At 35.3% G+C, this 22,041-nt stretch overlaps 1 protein-coding gene across 3 annotated transcripts in view; it reads left to right on the top strand.

Annotated features, from left to right (window-relative positions):
* CaMKI (Calcium/calmodulin-dependent protein kinase I) overlaps positions 1–22,041 on the top strand; it is a 281,064-nt gene that overhangs the window by 235,097 nt on the left and 23,926 nt on the right. For all 3 annotated transcript variants that reach the window (XM_090404109.1, XM_090404092.1, XM_090404100.1), the window contains exon 9: positions 14,901–14,988. In XM_090404109.1, coding sequence (XP_090260235.1) covers positions 14,901–14,988 — 88 coding nt within the window. The remainder of the gene's footprint in view (positions 1–14,900; positions 14,989–22,041) is intronic.

Genomic DNA, 22,041 nt, shown 5'->3' with positions numbered 1-22,041 from the left:
ATCAGGGAAACTAGATTTATAAAGGGTGGGGGGGGGGGAGTAGATATACAGACCTTAGGGAGGCAGTTGAGTGTATGAATGAGTATAATATGCCCGAGCGAATAAGGACAACAACAAATCAGAATGGGATAATTAGTATAAGGCATCAAGGTAGGGATGGGGCTAACGGGGTCTGCAATTCACGTGTACTAATACTAGGAGTATTAGGAACAAGAATGAAGAATTTTTGGCCTGGTTGGCACTTCCAGGCCACAGGTTATTGGCATTGGTGAAACATGGCTGACAGAAGATGATATAGCTAGTGGGATTGAATGTAAGGGGTATGGTATGTGTTCAGGAGTGACAGGGAGAATAAAATGGGGGACGAGTGTTATTGATGATAGCTGATGAGCTACAGCCAAGGAAAATAGAAGTGGAACTGAAGGATAGAGAAAAGAGCACATTTGAGGCTATTTGGTGTGACATTGAAACTAGCAGAACAAAATATACAGTTGGGTGCTGCTATAGACCAGGTGATGGAATAGATGGTGGAGATAGTATGCATAAACAAACAGAAGAAATGAGTGGAAGGAGCGTAATTATTATGGGTGATTTCAACTATGGTAACATTGATTGGAAGGAGGAGAGGACACATGGGAGGAAGGAATCGGATTTTATGCGATTATTAAGGGATAACTATCTGCGACAGCATGTAATGCAAAATACTTTGGGTCAGAGAGTGCTTGACCTAGTAATTGAATCCGAGAATTTGGCTGTAATAACGAATATGACCGCGTAGCCACCAATTGGTGAGAGTGATCATAGGGTCTTGACTTGGGAGGTGGCTAAAGGTGTGGAATTTACAATTAAGACAGAGTACGTGTGGAATTATCGGGCTGGTAAATATGACAAGCTTAGGAGTTTGATTGGTTCAGTGCCATGGCATGTACAACTGCAAGTACTAGAAGTCGATAGTGCATGGGAGGCGGTTAAGCAGGAGGCAATGGTTGACTGTATACCTAGAGTCTGAATAATACATCAAGTAGGGATTGAATGGATGAATAACACCATTAAGCTTGAGCTGCAAAAAAAGAAACAACCGTGGAGGGAATTTAAGGTGAAAGGTGACCTGCAGGCACATGAACGGTATAAAACCCAGGCCAGAAGGGTAACAAGTGTGGTAAGAAAAGCAAAAGCGGATTATAAAAGAACATTAGCCATGCAGGCTAAAGAGAATCCCAAACAGTTTTTTCGATATGTTGCAAGTAAAAGAAAAATTTATACGGCAGATTGATTTTAAAGAATGTCGATGGTAGGGAGGTGTTGGAACGTACTTCCTAGTTTTGAATCCGCCATATTGCTGGTTGATTACTATTCAAAATATTGGGAAATTTATATTTATACTGCACCACCCTATATTTAGATTAGCCTATGTAAATTACTAATTTACATAGTAGAGTCAATCTTCAATGAATTTAGCAATCTCATTAATCATATAGGCCGAATTTAATATTTTACACTTAAGGCTCCCGTAAGATCCGAACTTTTTATGAACGGTGCAATGAAAAAGAATCGGCCACACACAATATTGAAATCAATAAAACAGAACATTTAATACAAGGTTATATGACAAGTACATAAATTTATAATTCCAAAAATAAGATAATACAAATAACTTAGTTCTTCAGGTCAAAACATTCACATAGAATCAAACATCATATCTTTAGACACTAAATTCATAGTTCTCCTAATAATAAAAATTGTTCGTACAGTTCAAAACTTCCGAATTTCTTAGTAAATAAATTTACTAGTATCACTCAGTTGCACTCTATAATTTAACATTTAGTCAGCAAGCACTTATTAAATTAATAATGGCAGCAGTTATTACTTCAAGGGGAATTACTTTCAAGTTTCAAACTTCAGCGAAACGCCAGAGTAAATGTTAGGATATTCGAGAAGGAGCTATCACTTAAATCTTCGCACTGAAATAAAATAAAGTAGGACTGTTCTTACTGGGATTAATCCTTAGCACATCAGATTCAAAGTGAGCACATTTCAAAACTATATTCACTTATTACTCCGAAGCAACACTATTCAAAAGAATTCTTCATGGAGATAACTGAATTATTATTTATTGTGCTGCTCAAATCTTGACGGACTTACTATAAGACAGAATAATTATTCCATGTTTACTACTGCATAACAAATTGAGATTTGCATAATCCTTCTTCAAAGCAACAAAGGAATAAGTAGTAATTCTAGAACTTCGAGGAATTATTCTGGATTGCCTATTAACTTTCCGGTCTTTTGTTAATCCTATTAAGGCACTAAAATTCCTATTACTGCTACTGCTGACTTTACTCTCAACCACCTATAAGTTTTCTCCTTGTCTCCGTAGTGTTCTGAATGTCCTGCCCTTGAGTCCCCTTCTTTACTTTCACCTTCCGTTTATATACCTTCCTTCTTCCCGCCTAAACTTGTTCACTCGTCCAACTCATATTAATTCCTTACTTCCAATTACCACAGCTCATGCCCTAAGCTCGTGCATTCTATTTTATTTCTGTCTCCATGGCAACAATCAAAACAAATCGTAAACAAAAGCATTACATAAGATTATACCTTTTCACTCAGTAATGAAATATAATAATAAAAAATATTACAGTTACTTAATTTTTCCTTCACTTTCATTTACAATTATAATAAATAAAACATATGTTACAGTTCACATAAGGCACATAAAAGTTACATACATAGAATATCTTATAATATTATTGAAGGAATATAGCAATAAAATAAATGGTATTTTCTACAAAGTCCTTCCATTATCATGACATATCTTAAAATTATATAATTAAATAATAACTGATAAAATTCAAGGAAAATACATGAATAATAAATCTTAAGCAAGGGACTAACAAATAATATATAACAAGTCTTGCTTAGGATATGGTAGATTATGTTAAATGTGAATGAAGAATAAAAACATACAAAATAATTTCATTCACAGTTTAACAGAGGTAACCGAATCAGTTGATATAGTAGAATTACTGAGTGAGCACTTTGCAAGAGTATATAATCTCCAGGTGGTGACATTGTAGAAATGAATGAACCAATAGATTATACTGGAATTGAAGTGGTGAATGAAGTGGAGGTGAATAATCTATTACAATACCTCAATGTCAATTCATCTGCAGGATTGGATGGTATACCAGCTCGTGTCATACGAGAAGTGGCTAAAGAATTGTCAGTGCCTTTGACCATTTTGTTTAATTTGAGTCTCGGGTCTGAGTTAGTCCCAAGGGGGTAGAAAGAGTGGAAAATAGTTCCACTGCATAAAGGAGGTACCAAGACTGCTGTTGAAAATTACCAGCCGATCAGCATATCAGGAGTCATTGTCAAGGTCTTGGAGAAAGTAGTCAAGAGGAAAATACAGGAATGGATAGATGAAAATGGGATACTGTATGGGGGACAGCATGGTTTTGGGAAGGATAGATCATGCCTCAGTAACTTGCTCACGTTCTATAACACAGTGACGGCTGAACTGGATAAGGGCAATGGGTTTACAGTGATTCTACTGGACCTTGCTAAAGCCTTTGATAGGATACCACATGGAATTCTAATAAGTAAACTGCAGCATATGAGAATGGATAGGAGGGTGGTTGATGGAGAGATATCAGAGAGTGGTTTATTCAGGAGTAGAGTCTGAAAGACGGCCTGTGACTAGTGGTGTGCTGCAGGGTTCTATTCTTGGACCACTACTGTTTAATTTGTTCATTAACGATATAGGAACAGATCTGAGAGGAACTGTGCATCTGTTTGCAGATGATGCAAAGTTAGGTAGAGCAATAGTGAATGCTCAGGATGTCAAAATTTTGCAGGATGATTTGGATAGTTTGGAGGACTGGGCTAAGGAGAATGGATATCAATTTAATGTGGAAAAATGTAAGGTTTGCATTTTGGGGTGACAAGATTAGCAGCAGTATATCACATCGGTGGAACTGTACTCCAGGAGATTGATGAGGGCAGGGATTTGGGAGTGTTGGTGGATAGGGAGTTGAAGTTTAGGGGACACATCGCAAAAGTGGCAAAATCAGCTCATCAAATCACTTGGTTGCTGAAAAACACTTTAACGAGCAGAGACAAACAGGTTATTGTTCCTCTGTATTGAGCCTTGATAAGACCCCATCTAGACTACTGACCAGATATGGGTCCAGGGTTTCTTCTCGATGGGGAGGAGGTGGAGAGGATCCAGAGATGAGTGACCAAGGTAATAGCAGGACTATGGAATGAACCTTATGAGAACAGGTTGAAGATTTGTGGGCTGCAGAAATTGGTTGATAGGCAGAAAAGGGGTGATATGATTAAGACATTCAAATTACTGAAGGGTTTCTATAAGATTAATTCAGAAGATATTTTTGAGAATAGGACTGGTAGTGGGAGGACTAGGGGCCATCCATGGAAGCTTGGTAAGAGTGTGGTTAGCAAGGGTGTTAGACCTACGTTTTTACTTGGAGAGTGGTAAATGAGTGGAATAAGTTGCCAGAGTCTGTTGTGGGTGCCATGACTGTAAATGAGTTCAAGGTGAAGTATGATAGATATTGTGTGACTGTTGAATAGTTGTTCTTGACATAATATTGGGCCTCCCTTGATGAGTCTAAGGACTCCTTGGAGCTGCCCGTAATAATAATATTTACATATATCATTTTAAGGCCTGTTAAGTCTCATTGTATGCCATGATACTAGGTGTATAAAACAGGTTCTGTTTTAGCCTGCAACTAGAATGACTTTTTTAACGTGCAGATTCCATAGTTAATAGCTCATGTTTGTGCTGTTAATTAGTGTTCCTTCTTCTCAGGACAAAGAAAATCAGTTTTTTATTCCTGAAACTCAAACACAAATACTTGTCTACTTTGAAACAAAACTGGAGACCACACTTAATGCATGAGCATTGTTAAGAAAATCAGGAGAGTAAATAGATGACTTCAGTAGGAACCATATTAAAAATAAAGATATCAGAGTAGAACTAGAACATTATTAATATTCGAGAATCTGTAAGCACAAGCTAATCTAAGATGGTATGGCCTTTTTCTTTCATGTGAATCACACACACACAAAAAATAGTAACCTTATTGTGCTGAAAGTTTATTTTTCACTTGGTTAGAGTATAATAAATTTAGTTCAATCCTTTATCCAAGTGTGAGCAAACAAAGTTTGCGCCTGAAATTATCTTCAGGACTGGGGTAGGGTAGCTTGCTCCACCTTTGCAAGGAGTGCCCTGGTGTTGTACCACCTTTCCCCAGTCCTGAAGATAATTTCAGGCACAAACTTTGTTTGCTCACACTTGGATAAAGGATTAAACTAAATTTATTAAACCTTATTGTGCATTTGGTACTGTGGATGAAAAGAGGATTAGATAATCTAAATCTCAGCTTTAGACATTAAACTTGAAACCTTTTGCAAGCTTCATCAGTCCTCCACTAAGCAGGCTCATTGTCACACAGGCAATGACATTCATCAATCAACCAGCTTAAAGACATTCAAAAACCCATGTCTGTAGTGAGATTCAAATCCACAGCTTGTTGGTTTGAGTAGAAGCACTATCCAGGTAGGCATTTTAAACAGAACTGGAGGAAAAATATTAGCAAAATAGCCATTTGAAGCAAAAATGGTAAGCAAAGAAAAAGGTTGGTCAAAGGAATCAAAAATGCATGGGAATTAGTGAGGTGCCTAAATAAAAAACTATATCTGACTGCATCCTCAGAGTAAGGTGAATTAATTGCATAGGAGTTAAATGGATGAATGACAATTTAAAGTAAAAGAAGAATGAATGTTCAAAATATTTAGCAGCCCTTCCTGACCTGGTTGTTATGCTTTAGTCTCATTGTAAATGGAGGTCTATTGGTGCCTTTGTAAAATCTATGTCTATCTGTTGTATACTTATTATTTATTAACTTTGTTACTTTTTTCCTTATATTTAATTTACTATTACATTTCTTCTGTACTTCAATTTACTTTACTTATATCTCTTTTCTTCACTCTCCTTATTCTATCCTTAGTTTATCTTTATCTAATCCTTTCATGTACTCTATTAACTTTATTCTCTCTTTGCTCTACCTTCAGTATTCTTTACTTATGCCGGAGATCTCTAGAAATTTATTTTTTAATAATGACTGCACCACTAGGTCTCCTTGTGGTATAAGAAATATCAATACTTCCAGTAAAGTTCGCTTTCTATACTAAGGCCCTTCTCAATAATATTTCACAGTTGGCTAACACTTAACTTCAAGTCGTAGCTATTATTAAACTCCCTGCTCACAGGATTGTGTTTATTTTAAAACAGTGCATTGCATAAAAGATCAGGCAGCACTCTTTGTAAATAAAACAAACATGTTTATTTATGCTGAAACAATTATACAATTTACACATTAATTAATTACTACTTCTTACTCCACTCTAAGTTTAACACTTTGGAGCAGGGGTCGGGAACCTTTTTGAACCAAAGAGCCATTTCACCAAAATAATTAATTACAACAAAAGTTTGGGAGCCGCATCTTCAATTCGATTTTTCCTGGTGACTCAAAGTTGCAGTTAGTTCAAACTTAGGTAAATTTGTTTTTAATTCAGTACTTCCAGATATCAAATACTACTTTTATGTTTGCATATAAATTTTTTATATGTTCAATAAATAACATTAAGTTTGATTAAGTTTTTAATCGCAAAACATCTTTAAATAAGTATAATATTGCAAAATAAGTCGGAATTTGTATTGCAAAAAGAATTACTCCGAACAAAAATACAATATTATGTATTTTAATAGATATTTGATTGTTTTAATTTAAAATTCACTAATGAGACTTTTGATTTTGCATCTTCTCAGCCAATTTACTTAAATCTGGATTGTATGTCATGCACTTTAATAGTAATTCGGCTTTCAAACTTTCATCAGTCAGTTTGTTCCTATACTTATTTTTAATGTAATTCATTGAAGAGAAAAATTGTTCGCAATTGTACGTTGAACCGAAAAGAGTCAAAACCCCAAAAGCAAGTTGCCTGGCATTTGAATAATTAGTTGGGAAAGAATCCCAACATTTAAATATAATTTCCTGTGGTGTTTCTTCCATAGTTTCCTCATTTTCTTCAGTTTTTGTACCCAGATGCTTTTATTCTAAATTTCCAGAAGCTCCATTTGTATTTCTGCAATTGATATTCCGGAAAAGCTTCAACATCTATTAATTTTGAATTGCAATTTAACAGATGTAATATAAATTTCATCATCTCCTGATGTTATTTAAAATCCTGAAATCTGCTTATAAATGAATCAAAAATTACAGAGGAAGTGAATATTTTGCAGTCAACTTTTTCTTGATTTAAATTCAATCTATAATTTTTTAGATTTTTAAAATATATAAATTTTTCTTCAGTAACATCGTCGAAAAACACTCTTAGTTTTTGTTCAAAGGTAAGGACTTCCTCTAGTAATAATTGTAAGGCTGTGTATCCCTTCTCTTGCAACTTCAAATTTAGCTTATTAAAATGTTCTGTCATTTGACATTTTTAGAGCAAGTCAACATAAAGATTTAGTGACATTTACATCTGTACGATGGTGTTATCCATTCGGGATTACTGAGAAGTTCCACATGATTTACGTTATAATTTGTAGTGGTTAAGAAAACTATTACTACTTTTAAGCACTGAAAAAACGTTTTAATGCTTTTCCTCTTGATAACACCATCGTACAGATGTAAATGTCACTAAATCTTTATGTTGACTTGCTCTAAAAATGTCAAAAAGTCTGTGATTTAACGCCTGAAATCGGATGAAATTGGCACAACAACATCCATCACTTTTTGTAGTTGTGGTAATAATCCCAAAGATTATGCAACTAAAGCTTCTTGATGCAAAATGCAATGAAATGAAATAACTCCATGTGGAATATGAGTGGAGAATCATTTAACAAACCCCTTATTTTTCGCAATATAGAAGGCATGCCATCAGTCGCAATGCATACTATATTATTAATATTTATATTTTTATTCTGTAAACTTGTTAAAAGGTTTTCTGAAATATCTTGACCTGTAGTGTGTCCTTAAGTGTTAGCAGATCAAGAAGTTCTTCTCGAATACCAGAAGATGTGATATATTTAACCATCATGCAGCGTTGTGGCATATCGGAAATATCATTTGATTCATCAACTGCAATAGATATAAAATCGGCAGAATTAATATCCATAATTTGCATATTTGAAACTTCTGCAGAAATTGTTACAATCCGTTCCTTGACAGTTCTAGCCGAAATCTTTAATTTTTTTACGTATCTTGTCCTTATTTTTCATATCCTTAAATAGAATTTCAGAGACATTATACATGCAGTTTTTTAGAAATTCACCATCGGTAAAAGGTTTTCCCACTTTTACTATTTCAAGGGATAACAAAAAAACTTGCTTCAGTAGTAATCGATGAAGATTTTGTCCAATCCAAGTTGACAAATTTCTTTGCTGAAGCAATGTTTTCTTTTGTAATTCTTCAATTTCGTTTTTCTATTATCACCCTCAGGATATTTTTTGCTGAAGTCTAAATGTTTTCCTTGAAAACGTCGTTCGACATTATTTGATTTGTTATTTTGAAGTCATAGATGGCAAATTAAACATTGAGGATCTATTTACGTCTATAAATGCAAATTTCTCTATCCACATTTTATTGAATCCTCTGTTTTCTTCGATTATTTTTCTTTTTCTTGAACTCATATAAGGAAAGGGTTATTATCACAAATTTACCTGCAAGTAAAAACACAAATTCAGCATAATAAAAATTAATTTGTGCATAGCATTACCTGAGACTAAATTAAACACCAGTTTAGTACCACAATAAATAAGTTAACTAACAGAATATTTATTTTGACAGTTAAAATCCGTATGTATCTAAAAACCATGGTGTTTGACAGGACAGCTGATCAATTAGTTCAAATTTTCACCGTGGTGCTAGTTACCTTAGGCAGGGTTAACATTTAGCGGTATTTCAAATGTAACGTAGTTGTCAGTTGTTCATGTCATAAAATTTCATGCGTAACACACGTCGCATGCATAGTATCTAGCACCATGAATAGGCCATATCAAAAAACAATATTTAGTTGTTTGTATTAATTACTGTATGTATCTTTTAATTCAATATAAAAGAGCCACACTTTGTTCAGCCAAGAGCTGCTGGTTCCCGACCCCTGCTTTAGAAGAAAAACTTACTTTAGAACAATTACATAAACATGCAACATAATACAAATCATTAAGCAATTTAAAGAAAAAACTATCAGCCCATTTACAATATAGGAATTATCATACCTTGTTAACTACACTATAAATTCCAGCCTTCACTTTATATGAACTTCTCTTTATGCAAACTATTCTCATTATACTATATGTAGTAACTCTATAAATTTATCAGTCCCTTTAAAACAGTCTTTCATGACATAGACAAAATTGCATAAAAAAATAAACTCACATGACTTCTTTATCAGTATAGTGCACTTGTTCACATTTCCTTTACAGATTCCCTGGCTTCCTTTTCGTATCAGGTACCTTGGGCTATCAATTAGAGGTTTCATGGACACCGTTGTCTCCTCTGGAATGGCTTGCAGAGCCTGGAGCGATTTCCCTGCTCTGCAAGCTCGGGCGAAGGGTCAGATGATCGAGGCCTTATGCATTCTGGTCCTGCGCCGCTATTCCCCCTGTGTTTTCGTCTCCGGTGGCTTCCTTCCACGACCTCATCCGGATTCAATGAAATCCATGGATTGATTCGTCCTCTCCTCTTTTTCTCCTGGTGTCGATAACGATCATTTTTCTGTGATCCTTATATTTGGTTTTCCGTGGGACCCTGGACGAAGGTTTGAGAACATTCCCGCACAATCTATCTTGGCCTTTGTTTAATGGAGACTTTTATTTCTCCTTAATCCTTTTTACAGAATAGAGGAACTGCATCTGATGTATACTGCCCTCTTTTACCATTGACCTTGAAGGCAGTACGGACTGCTTAGGATACAATAGGTTTCCTTTTCACTCTGTACTAAATACTAACATCAATATATTTCCGATTTCAAAGGCCTTGAACTTAACATATTCATGTATCTTGTATTTACACAATTTATCATGCTAATTCCTCTGGGTTTTAATACATGGGCTTTTGGTATTACTTATATAGATAATCACAATATATTTCCGATTTCTACAGCATTGCCCTTGAACTTAACATATTCGTATATCTTCTATTTACACAATTTATCATGCTAATTCCTCTGGGTTTTAATACATGGGCTTTTAGTGTTATTTACATATAAAATTACAAGTCTACTTTTGTGAATATTGGATGTGACCCCTGTAAAAGTTGATGCAAATAAAAAATGGAAAAATTTATGCTGCATCGAATTTTACATCATCACATGCAAGATTCCTAATGAGTGGAAGGAGAACAAGATTATTCCATTATACAAACTTGGAGCTAAGAATGGTGCAGCTGATTATAGACCGGTTAGCATCTCTGTCATTGTCATCAACATATTGGAAAGGCTAATTAGGAATCACATCCATAGCTGGTAGATAACACTAGGATTTTCTGTAGCAGATAGCATGGTTTTGTTAAAGATAAGTTTGCTTTAGCAGTCTGCTTGCATTCTGTAATAAAGTGAAGTTGAGTTAGATAAGGAAGATGGATATACCACAGTACTTCTGGATTTTGCCAAGCCATTTCACAGGATTTCACAATGGAAGTTGTTATATAACCTCGGAGAGAGAGAGAGAGAGAGAGAGAGATGGGTCTGCAAAATAAACTTGTGACGTGGATTGGAGATGACTAACTGATATTATAAAGTGATGTATGGTGGTGCTGAACAAATTGGGTATATGGGCAAGTGATAATGAATTCATTTCAGTGTTGCCAAATGTAAGATTATGCTTTTTTTCCAATGAAGGGCACTGTAGGAAGTGTGTTGTTATTAGTTAGAGTTTGTTGGAATTAGTCAGTGAAGCTAGAGACTTTGGAATTACTGTGGACAGTGAGTGAAGCATCACATTGCTAACATGACCTCGTGGCATTAGGTAACTGTGTTGTTAAAGAGAACGCTAAACAACACAGTAGAAATGAGGAATTTATTCTCCCACTTTGCACAGTTTTGGTAAGACCACATTGGATTACAGTGCACCGATATGGTCACTTGGATTCCAGGGAGATGGGAGTTGAAAAAATTCTGTGATAAGTAACCAAGATGCAGTATCATCATTTTTTGATATGTTGGATTTAGAGTTCTTTAGCTATCTTGTTGTTTTGCAAAGGAAAAACTCTGCCACCTCCATATGAGACTGGATAACTCACCTTCAGTTGAAAATCTGTTATAAACATTGAGTACATCCTGTATGGTATTTAAACGTAGATATTTGCCAATCAAAGGGTGCTATCGTTGCAATATTACCGAGGAACTTTGTAGAATAACTGATATATTAATTACCAGATAGCAAATTATAATTGGCAAGAAGTTATTTATTACCTAGACACATGTAAGGAAATGTTTGCACCATGAAGTATCTTCACAATAGGTCTTCTTGTATATAGAAGCAGCTGACTTCACATCAGAAATCTGATGTGAAGAATGGAGTGAAAACTGATGTTCCAGTAAAGAGGGAAAACCAGAATATACCTTGTTAGATATAATTTTCTTTCTAACTCAGTAACAGCATGCCTTATGGGAAGTGTCAGTCCAGACAAGTTAGGATCTTTATTGAGATCTCATCAGTGGGAGCTGGATTCATAGAGATACTGAGAGCTAAATCAATGTCATATCACCATGTTATTACTCTGGATGACAGATAGCTGTTCATGAATCGTGAAGTGAATTATTCTTGACAAAAAAAGTAATCTTGTTTTTGTTTTTTACTCAAGAGTGAGATACATGCAAATACCTTCCTTGCAAAATTTTTGTTTGCTGATGTTCTAGTGAAGGGTGAAAACCAGAATATACCTTGTTAAATATAATTTTCTTTCTAACTCAACAAAAAAAAAAAAAATTCATATTAGATAGCAAATTAAGACCGATAAGGAAATCAGATAACCAGAAATCAGTATAGACATCATGCTGTACTGACCTGGGAAGCAACTTAGTATAAGTATATGGATTGTAAGTGGAGGTTTCTGTGGTTTAGAAGTTCACATGGCATATTTCGGTAATTGGACCACATTATATATATAAAACACAATGAATTAATAAAAGACCCGACAAGTTTCGTAAGTCATTTGACTTACATCTTCAGGGGTTAAAGGTAACTTAAAGTTTAAAACACAAAAAAAAGAGAAAAGAGTAATAGTTCATACTATACAGTTGTAGCCGTCTGACTATTCATAAAATTAAAAATCAGAATGCAGATTCAAAGCAGTGCTGAGTTTAAACAATGCTGGATGATGCCACGTTCTGTTGTTCACGTTCATAATGTCTGAGGTCTGATTGAGGTATATTTTTTATTAAAGCTGCCAAACTTGGTGAGAATTAATCCTTGATTTTTATTGCATTGTGTTGGTATTTTAAGCATGTTTACAGCTTCTTTAAATTTCCTTATGTAACAGTTTTTTTCAATGTACGACATGTTTGTTTTCTGCCAGAGTACATGGTGGCCGGTGGAAGTGGTATGGAAAGCTAGACCTGATTTGTGTTCTCTTCTGTTTTGCACATCCTTTTGGTGTTCGTTCATGTGAATTTCCCCAGATCTTTCTGTCTGTCCTACGTAGCAGATGATGCAAGAATAATAAATTTTGTAAACACCTGGTTTTTTTAAAGGATGATGAGGTTTCGGGGATATAGAAATCTCAAAATTTTTTCCAGCGGCAGAAAGGCTACTTTGATGTTATATTTGTTAAGTAATTTAGCCATCTTGTCTGTAACATTTTTGATATATGGAAACGTGATAACGTTTTTGAAATCTTGTTTCTGAGAGATGCTTGTAGGAGGTGTGTGGAGGATTTTTTTTGATAGTCTTGGTTTCATAACCATTCTTTTGAAAGATCTGTGTTAGATATTCTAATTCTTCATTTTTCTGTGCTGGAAATGTTATAAGCTCTGTCCCTTAGGGTTTTTATTAGACCTATTTTTTGCGAAGGGTGGTGGTGTGAGGCCGCATTAAGAAACTTCCTGTGTTGGTGAGTTTTTTATATATTGAGAAAGAAAGTTTATTATCCTTTTCATTGATATGGATATCTATGAAAAGGATAATAATCTTCTTGTTCTAAAGTAAATTTTATATTATTATGCAAATTATTTAGATTATCTTTGAAAGCAATGAGTTCATCTGTTGTTCCTGGCCATATGATGAATATATCGTCTACATAGCGTAGCCATATTTTTGGTTTTTTATGATAATTGTTTAAAGCATTATTTTCAACGTTTTCCATAAATAGGTTAGCTAAAGCTGGAGAGAGGGAAGAGCCCATAGCCAATCCTTCTTTTTGTTCTCAAAATTTGTCTTGATACATGAAAAAAGTATTATTTATACAATGTTTATAAAGATCTACGATGTCCGGAGGAAAAAGGTCTTCCAGGAGATTCACAGTTTCATTTCTTGGAACATTTGTAAATAGGCTGATAACATCCAAACTTGCTAAGATGTCTGAAGGTTCCATATAAATATCTTTTACTTTTTCAATTAAATGTGTACTGTACCAAGAATTTAAGGTGTACCAAAAATTCATAGGATAGGTATTCCCTTAAGACCAATAGTAGATGGTAGAGACTCTCCGACCTCTAATTTAGCAAAACATCTCACCAACATGATTTTACCTCATACAGGAAAAACATCTTCTTTCATCAAGAACAGTACACATTTTATTGAAAAAGTAAAAGATATTTATATTTCAGAAAACTTCTGAGTTATACAGGATACCAGCAGGTAGTTTTTTTTATTTTATGAACAGCAGGAAGAGACAAGAGAACACCCATGGAAGTTAAGAATGAATCTATTCAAGAAAAGGGTAGAGCTAGATTTTTCTCTCATTGAGCAGTATGTGATAGGAATGGCTTTCCTTTTGCAGGCACTGATTCTGATTTAAATGGTGTGACCTTCTCTGATGAGTCCCTGCCTCTCTGGAGGTCTCTTATCTTATCTTATCCAGTGGCTCTAACAGGCCTTTAAGTGCTTACAACCTTCCAAGCATGATTTCGTAACCAAAATACAAAGATAAGATGGTCAGCCCTATGCCTCTAAGTATTCATGACTGAAATACATGTACATTCACAGGGCCGATTTTGCCTGCTTGCAAGATGAAAAACCCTAGATAAACTGGCAGAAGAAACCCTGCTGCCATACCCAAGACTAGCTAACTTGACTATGGCTGAGGAAGATCCTTAAGCTCCTCATGTCATCAATGGGAATTGAACCTAGGACACTCCTTCCCCAGGCATATAGTTGTGAAGCGTAAGCCACTAGACTAATCGCACGGACTCTAGAGGTCTCTGATAGTAATAATAATAATAATATAAAAAGTGTACAAATGATTCCATTGTATAATTCATTATTGTATTTCAAAGTGATTGAGAACTCGGATATATATATATAATGCATTCAAAACGTTATGAGGGATAAAAAGTTTGAAGAAACGCAGTATGTGCAGGCTACTTTTTCGAAAAATGCTGTAGTCTCTCCTCGAGTTTTTCACATTTGTTAAATTGGAGTGACAGTTATGTTTAAGTTTGTAGTATAATATCCATGAATATTGAGCAGTATATTCCATGATAATCTTATTTGCATTTATTATCACTTTGTTTTAATTCTTATTTATTAACAGATTTGATGTGCTAACAACTATTAATTTTCACTATGGCTTTCTGTTAATTTAGAAAAAAAAATTTTTTTTAAATAATTTAAGTGGATTTTGTTTTTGGTTTCTGCTTTTTTAAAGGATCAGTGGAAATACAGCCAGTGATAAGAACATCCAAGCTAGTGTTAGTGAACAGCTAAGAAAGAATTTTGCTAAAACAAAGTGGAGGGTAAGATTTGAACACCATTATATAATGTGTAAAGGTGCCTTTTATTGTTGAGTAACAATGTCATTTCATAATGTTAATGGAACCTGTTATATAGTAATTGAAAGAGAAAATACATTATACACAGCAAATAACTAATGAAATTGGAACCAATGTATTGTACCAATAGCACATCATTGGTGTGGAACAAACAAGGAATTCAGAGACAGAATACAGGGCAACTAGCAGTTGGTTAATCAATAACAAGTGCTGTGCATGCTAGAAGGATCGTATCAAATATATTATGAATCATTTCAGATATTTAGATAGGATGAAAATCTTCTCATTTGTGTGTGGGGTGGGGCACTCATTCTGAATTTAAATTCAGCTGTTGTAACAGGGCTTCAGAATTGTTTGAAATGATGTTCATGTTTAAAATTTCTTTTATGGAAAAGGTAAGTCTCAATCCAAAGGATTTGGTCTCGGTGTCATGTTGTGCAAGACCAGACTTTGAAGTTTAAGATATTCAGTTGTATTAATGTTTGTTAATTCTTTTTACAACAGAACTGTCTGTTCAAAGTACACTAGTGGTCAAAATTGTGGAAACCTTTTTGAAAAAGTGTATTTTTGAGGTTTGATGGCTCATAACACCACTTTTTTTTTTTTTTTTTTTTTTTGGTGTAATACCATAAACTTATATATCAACGGAAAGATAATTTAATTAAGAATGTAATACAACAAATTTTGTTCAATTATCTGTATTCTATGAAAAGTTATAGCCAAATAACTTTTCATAGAATACTTGATATGAAGTAGCTTTCCTTCATTTGAATGTAGTCAATGAGCATGAGTGTTTAGAGAGCCAATCAGGTGTCATCTTGTTTTGGCAATGAGCCAATAAGGTCACAGTATGATTCAGCTATTGATGTCATGTATTGGAGCTGAGAGGAGGACATTTGTCAGTGTGTTATGTGATTGCTATCAAGTTGGTTGATTTTTTTTTTTTTTTGTTCTTTCATTTAGTGAGCTTGTAAAACATAAAATTAAAGAAATGGCATAAAGAGTGGACTGGTCACCCAGAAAGCGATGTAAAATAGTACTATTAAGTGAAAAGGCTACATTTATGAAGAAATTAGAAGAAAAATTGGTGGAAACTTTACCAAAGGTGGCATTTCTAAATTTTTGAAGAGGTATAAGGAGACTCAGTCACTACAAAACCAGACTGGTAAAGGCAGGAAAAGGTGCACAACAGCAAGTGATGATAGAAGAATGGAGAGACTGTACCTACGTGACAGAAGAAAATCATCTGGTTGTATACAAGATGGAATGGTGCAATGCAATGTGAAATTGAGTGCAAGGACTGTTCAGTTTGGTCTAATTGCTAGAATTCCACGAAAAAAGTCATTTTTATCTCTCAAACAAAGGTTGAAAAGATTAAACTGAGCTAAAACCCATGTTAACTGGACAGCGGAACAAGGGGACAGTGTTATTTGGAGTGATAAGACCAAAATCTCCCTTTTTGGTTGTGATGGCATAAAATACACGAGGAGAAGAATCGGAGAACAATGGGACAGTGTTATTTGGAGTGATGAGACCAAAATCTCCCTGTTTGGTTGTGATGGCATAAAATACACAAGGAGAAGAATCGGAGAAGATTTGCATCTTGATTGCATTACACCTACCGTGAAACACCCCCCTTAGTGTTATGATCTGGGGTTGTATAATATCAAAAGGTGTGGGCAGAAATTGCATGATTAATGGGAATATAAATGCCCAAAAATATATAAATGAAATACTTGAACTCAAACTGAAGCCTTCTGCACGTGATCTTTCACAAGATAATGAAGCATTTATATTTCAACAGGATTCAGCTCCATGTCATGTTGCTGCTGTGTGCAAAAAGTGGTTTCAAGATAATCATATTCCACTGCTGGAATGGCCTGGGAATAGCCCAGACCTTAACCCATTCGAAAATCTATGGAGCTGGCTAAAGAAACTTGTTAGTCAGAAGCAACCCAGCAATAAAACCCAATTAATAGAAGCAATAATTTAATCTTGGTTTCACATTATAACAGCTGCAGAACTAAAAAACTTGGTTCACTCCATGGGAAGGCGTTGTAAGGCTGTAATTAACGCTAAAGGTTACCCAACTCGCAATTAACTCACATTGTGAGAATTTTTGTATATCTAATTTTTTCTACGTGTTTCACTTTTCTTCTTTATAACTGCTGTTCTAATAAAAAATCCTTCATAAAAGTTATTGCATTACATTCTTGATTAAATTATCTTTCCATTGATATATAATTTTATGGTATTACTCAAAAAAAAAAGTGGTGTTATGAGCCACCAAACCTCAGAAATAAATACACTTTTTCCAAAAGGTTTCCACAATTTTGGCCACTGGTGTATGTTAGTTACATTCACAAAGAATCTGGTAAACCTGAGCTAGAGATAGAAGTGAAAGTCTTTTTTTTGTAGTTGACAAGAAATAAAATTTTGTTAATAGGAAAATATGTAGGTATCAGGTGAAACTTTTGCAAGCCTATACGTTTGGAAATGCCAGAAATGTGTGCGATAGGAATCAGTGTACGGACCAGTATATGGGACATATATGCTGGTTGTCAAAGTACCAAAGGCCATGAAGGTAAGTAGGATTGCCATTTGGCTTCAGCTGAAAATACACTAACCACCTTCCTACATAACATCAACAGCCTATATCTATATATCAGTTTATCCCTATTGGACATCCTGCTTTCACACACAGCTTCTGGTACTTTGTCATCTAGTGTCTATTGAAAACTCAACTTTATGAGCAAATAAAACAACTAAACTTCTGTGTATCATACCTCCCAAAAAATCTGTATTTTTTTTTTTTTTTTTTTTTTTCAAATTCTTAATTAATAGAACATATAACTTTTGCTTCAACCCAGAAAAGGTTAATTGCATACCTATAGTACATTTTGTACTGTGGATGGACTAAGAATAATTTTTGTATTTTTAATTTATTTTTTACTTAGTCCAGAAACCTCATTCTAGAGACCAAACATGGAACTTTTTTTCAAGCCACTTCAGACGTTCATTAAGTGGGGGGGGGGGGGTCTAACACTGGCTGAAGAAATTTATCTCCCACCCTAAAGACAATCACAAACATCCATCCCCATTACAGGAATTGAACTTGCAGCCTGTTGCTTAGAGAGCAGGTACTTTAACCACTCGGTCAACCAGTCCAAAAAAAAGGAAAGAAGGAAGCAAAGATCGCCACTCTTACTCTGTTGGGATATATATATATATATGTATATACGAGGGTGGTCTGAAACGTTCTCGGCCTAACAATGAAAAAATTAATTTAGAATTTCAAAACTACAGCTGCAATCACCTCTTGATTCGAAGAAAAATGCTGACCGGCGAGGAAGAGTTTTATTTTTGGAAAGAGAAGTCAGAGGAAGCCAAATCTGGGGAATAGGGTGGGTGTTCCAACAATTCATAGTGCAGATCCCTTAATTTTCCCATTGCCAAAACACTTTTGTGGGCAGGTGCATTGTCCTGATGAAAGATGATTTTTTTCTTATGCAAACCAGGTCTTTTCTCACGAATTTTTTCATCTAGTCTGGTTAAAAGATCTGAATAATATTCCCCAGTTATTGTTTTACCCTTTTCAAGATAATAAACAAAATGCCTTAGGCATCCCAAAACACCGATGCCATGACCTTTCCTGCTGATGGAACCGACTTTGTCTTCTTTGATGCTGAACAACTGGCTTCTGTCCACTGTTTTGACTGCTGTTTGGGTTCTGTGTGTAATGGTGAATCCAGGTCACATCCATAGTAATAAATCAACGCATGCAATCAGTTTTGTTCTTGATAAAACACTCCAAGCACTGTTCAGAGATTTTCATGCGAGTGCATTTTTGATCTGCTGTGAGCAAGCATGGTACCCATCTTGCACAAAGCTTTTTCATTTGCAATTCTTCATGCAAAATATTATTATTATTATTACAGGCAACTATAAGGAGTCCTTAGACTCATCGAGGGAGGCCCTAACATCATGTCAAGAACAACTATTCAGCATTCAGACAGTATCTATCATACTTCACCTTGAGCTCATTCACAGTCATGGCACTCAAAACAGACTGGCAGCTTATTATGCTCATTCACAACTCCAAGTGAAAAACCTAGCTGTAACACCCTCTTGCCAAGTTTCCATGGATGGCCCCTAGTCCGCCCACCACCAGTCCTGTTCTCAAAAATATCTTCCGAATTAATTTTATAGAAACCGTTCAGTAATTTGAATGTCTCAATCATATCACTCCTTTTCTGCCTATACCAATTTCTGCAACCCACAAATCTTCACCTGTTCTCATAAGGTTCATTCCATAGTGCTATCATCTTGGTCACTCGTTTCTGGATCCTCTTCACCTCTTCCCCATCAAGAAGAAACCCTGGCACCCATATCTGGACACAGTAGTCTAGATGGAGTCTTATCAAGGCTCGAGGAACAATAACCTGTTTATCTCTGCTCGTTAAAGTGTTTTTCAGCATCCAAGTGATTTGATGAGCTGATTTTGCCACTTTTGCGATGTGTCCCCTAAACTTCAACTCCCTATCCACTAACACTCCCAAATCCCTGGCTTCGTCAATCTCCTGGAGTACAGTTACCCCGATGTGATATACTGCTGCTAATCGTTTCACCCCAAAATCCAAAACCTTACATTTTTCCACATTAAATTGACATTCATTCTCCTTAGCCCAGTCCTCCAAACTATTCAAATCATCCTGCAAAATTTTAACGTTCTGTACATTCACTATTGCTCTACCAACTTTATATCATCAGCAAACAAATGAACAGTTCCTCTCAGATCCTTCCCTATATCGTTAATGAACAAATTAAACAGTAGTGGTCCAAGAACAGAACCCTGTGGCACACCGCTAGTCACAGGCCATCTTTTGGACTCTACTCTCTGATATCTCTCCATCAACCACCCTCCTATCCATCTCACCAACCCTATATCCATTCCCATATGCTGCAGTTTACTGATTAGAATTCCATGTGGTATCCTGTCAAAGGCCTTAGCAAGATTCAGCAGAATCACTGTAAACCCATTACCCTTATCCAGTTCAACCGTCATTGTGTTATAAAACGTGAGCAAATTACTTGAGGCATGATCTATCCTTCACAAAACCATGCTGTCACCCATACAGTATCCCATTTTCATCCATCCATTCCTGTATTTTCCTCTTGACGACTACTTTCTCCAATACCTTGACAACGACTCCTGATATGCTGATCGGTCGGTAATTTGCAACAGCAGTCTTGGAACCTCCTTTATGTAGTGGAACTATTGTCCCCCTCTTTCCACCCCCTCCTACACGTTCTTTTGAAATACCTATAGTCTCAGCAATTTCATGCACTTTGACTCACTGATCATCCAATACCATATCGTGCATTTGATCAATGGTTTCTGGTGTTGCTACATTTTTTGGGCGTCCTTCACTTTGATCATCTTCAAGGCTGGTATGGCCACGTTTCAATTAGGCAGCCTATTTCTTAATTGTTGAAAACAAAGGAGAAGAGTGCCCATAAACTTTATGAACTTTGAATGAATTTCTTTTGGCATTAAACCTATTTTATAAAAAAAATTTATAACTGCACGATACTCAGTTTTATCCATTTCAAGGGATACAAACAACACTTTTGCCTCAGATAGCTATATTGATAAAACGACTTGCAATTTCACATTATATCACTGTTTTTCATCATTCAAGCAATAAGTGAAAAGTCAGTAGGGAAAATGTCACCCTTCTTTATTCAGAAGGGTTTAGAACTGGTAGAATCTCTCAAAATAGTTTAAAAAAAACTATCCTCATAATATTCTTGTTGAAACCTCATATCAGCAACACTCAGAAAACCTACTGAGTTTACTTATAGGTTGAAATCTCTTTGATGTTCCACCATATGAAGAAATATACTCAGAACTTAAAAATCAAAGAGTATAAGATGCATCTTAACATAGGGAAGGTTATCAGGTTCTGACCAGCAATATCATCCTTACTTTTGATATGCCCAAATTTTCACCCTCATTAAAGGATAGTGATGATAATGAGCATGTCAGAAATATGGACATGCCCAAATTGTTTATCGTGGCTCTACCATCTGTGCCCAATATTGTAATAAGAACATGTTGGTAAAGTTTGCACTGCAAAGAAAGCTAAATGTGTCAACTGTGATGAAGACCATCCAGCCTACTCTCATACATGTCAAAGGTGTACGAATGACAAAGAAATACAAAAGATGTGGGGGGGGCTGAAAAAAAATATCCTTTTTCAGGATACAAAGAGGAAGTTAACCATCATAACACTATCAAAATCAGTGCAAACACATCTATTGCACCATTCAATAATTTCAGCATATTTGAACTTTATGATTGTGATTGCTTCTCTGTGGGGTGCATTAGTCACCCGACCTCTTATAGTTACTAATGAAACAACTCCTAAAATTAATTGTTCAGTGAGAACCCACTGGTCAAAAAAATTTATAGAAGAGCATCACATTTTTAGACTTGGTATCAGCTATAAAGCACTCCCATAATCACAATAAGTATGGCTGTATGAATTTTCCAGAGATCTGAGACAATCATTCGAAGACCACATTAGCATGAACTTCTGCATATTTAAATGTGCTGTTATATAACCCCTTGAGGATGCATTGTTAGGCAGGCAGTTCCTTTTCAGTTAAGTATGAATTATTCCCATTAGATTCTAATTGTGTCTGTGTGCACACAATTCTAATTTGTGCTTTGATGATACCAGACAGAAAACTAGCAAAATAGCAAGTTCAATCAATTAAATATTGTTTCTTCCTATTATTATTCTAGTGTTATATATATACCATGAATCACTGTTACAAATAACAATACCTAAACCTTTCTATATGTAGGGAAGAAGGTATTGCATTCATTATTAAGAAGGAAGAGAGAGGTCACTGTTGTATATGCTCAACAATACAGCCTCACCTGTTCATGTGGTGCTATCCCTATTGAGTGTTGTGTCTATCTACCTGATGGTAAATAACTGCAATATT

The sequence above is a fragment of the Typopeltis vanoorti genome, chromosome 2 (genome assembly GCF_054136105.1).
Source record: "Typopeltis vanoorti isolate ZY-2024b chromosome 2, IOZ_Tvanoo_1.0, whole genome shotgun sequence".
Classification (NCBI taxonomy): Eukaryota; Metazoa; Arthropoda; class Arachnida; order Uropygi; family Thelyphonidae; genus Typopeltis; species Typopeltis vanoorti.
This window is presented reverse-complemented; position numbering and strand designations above follow the sequence as displayed.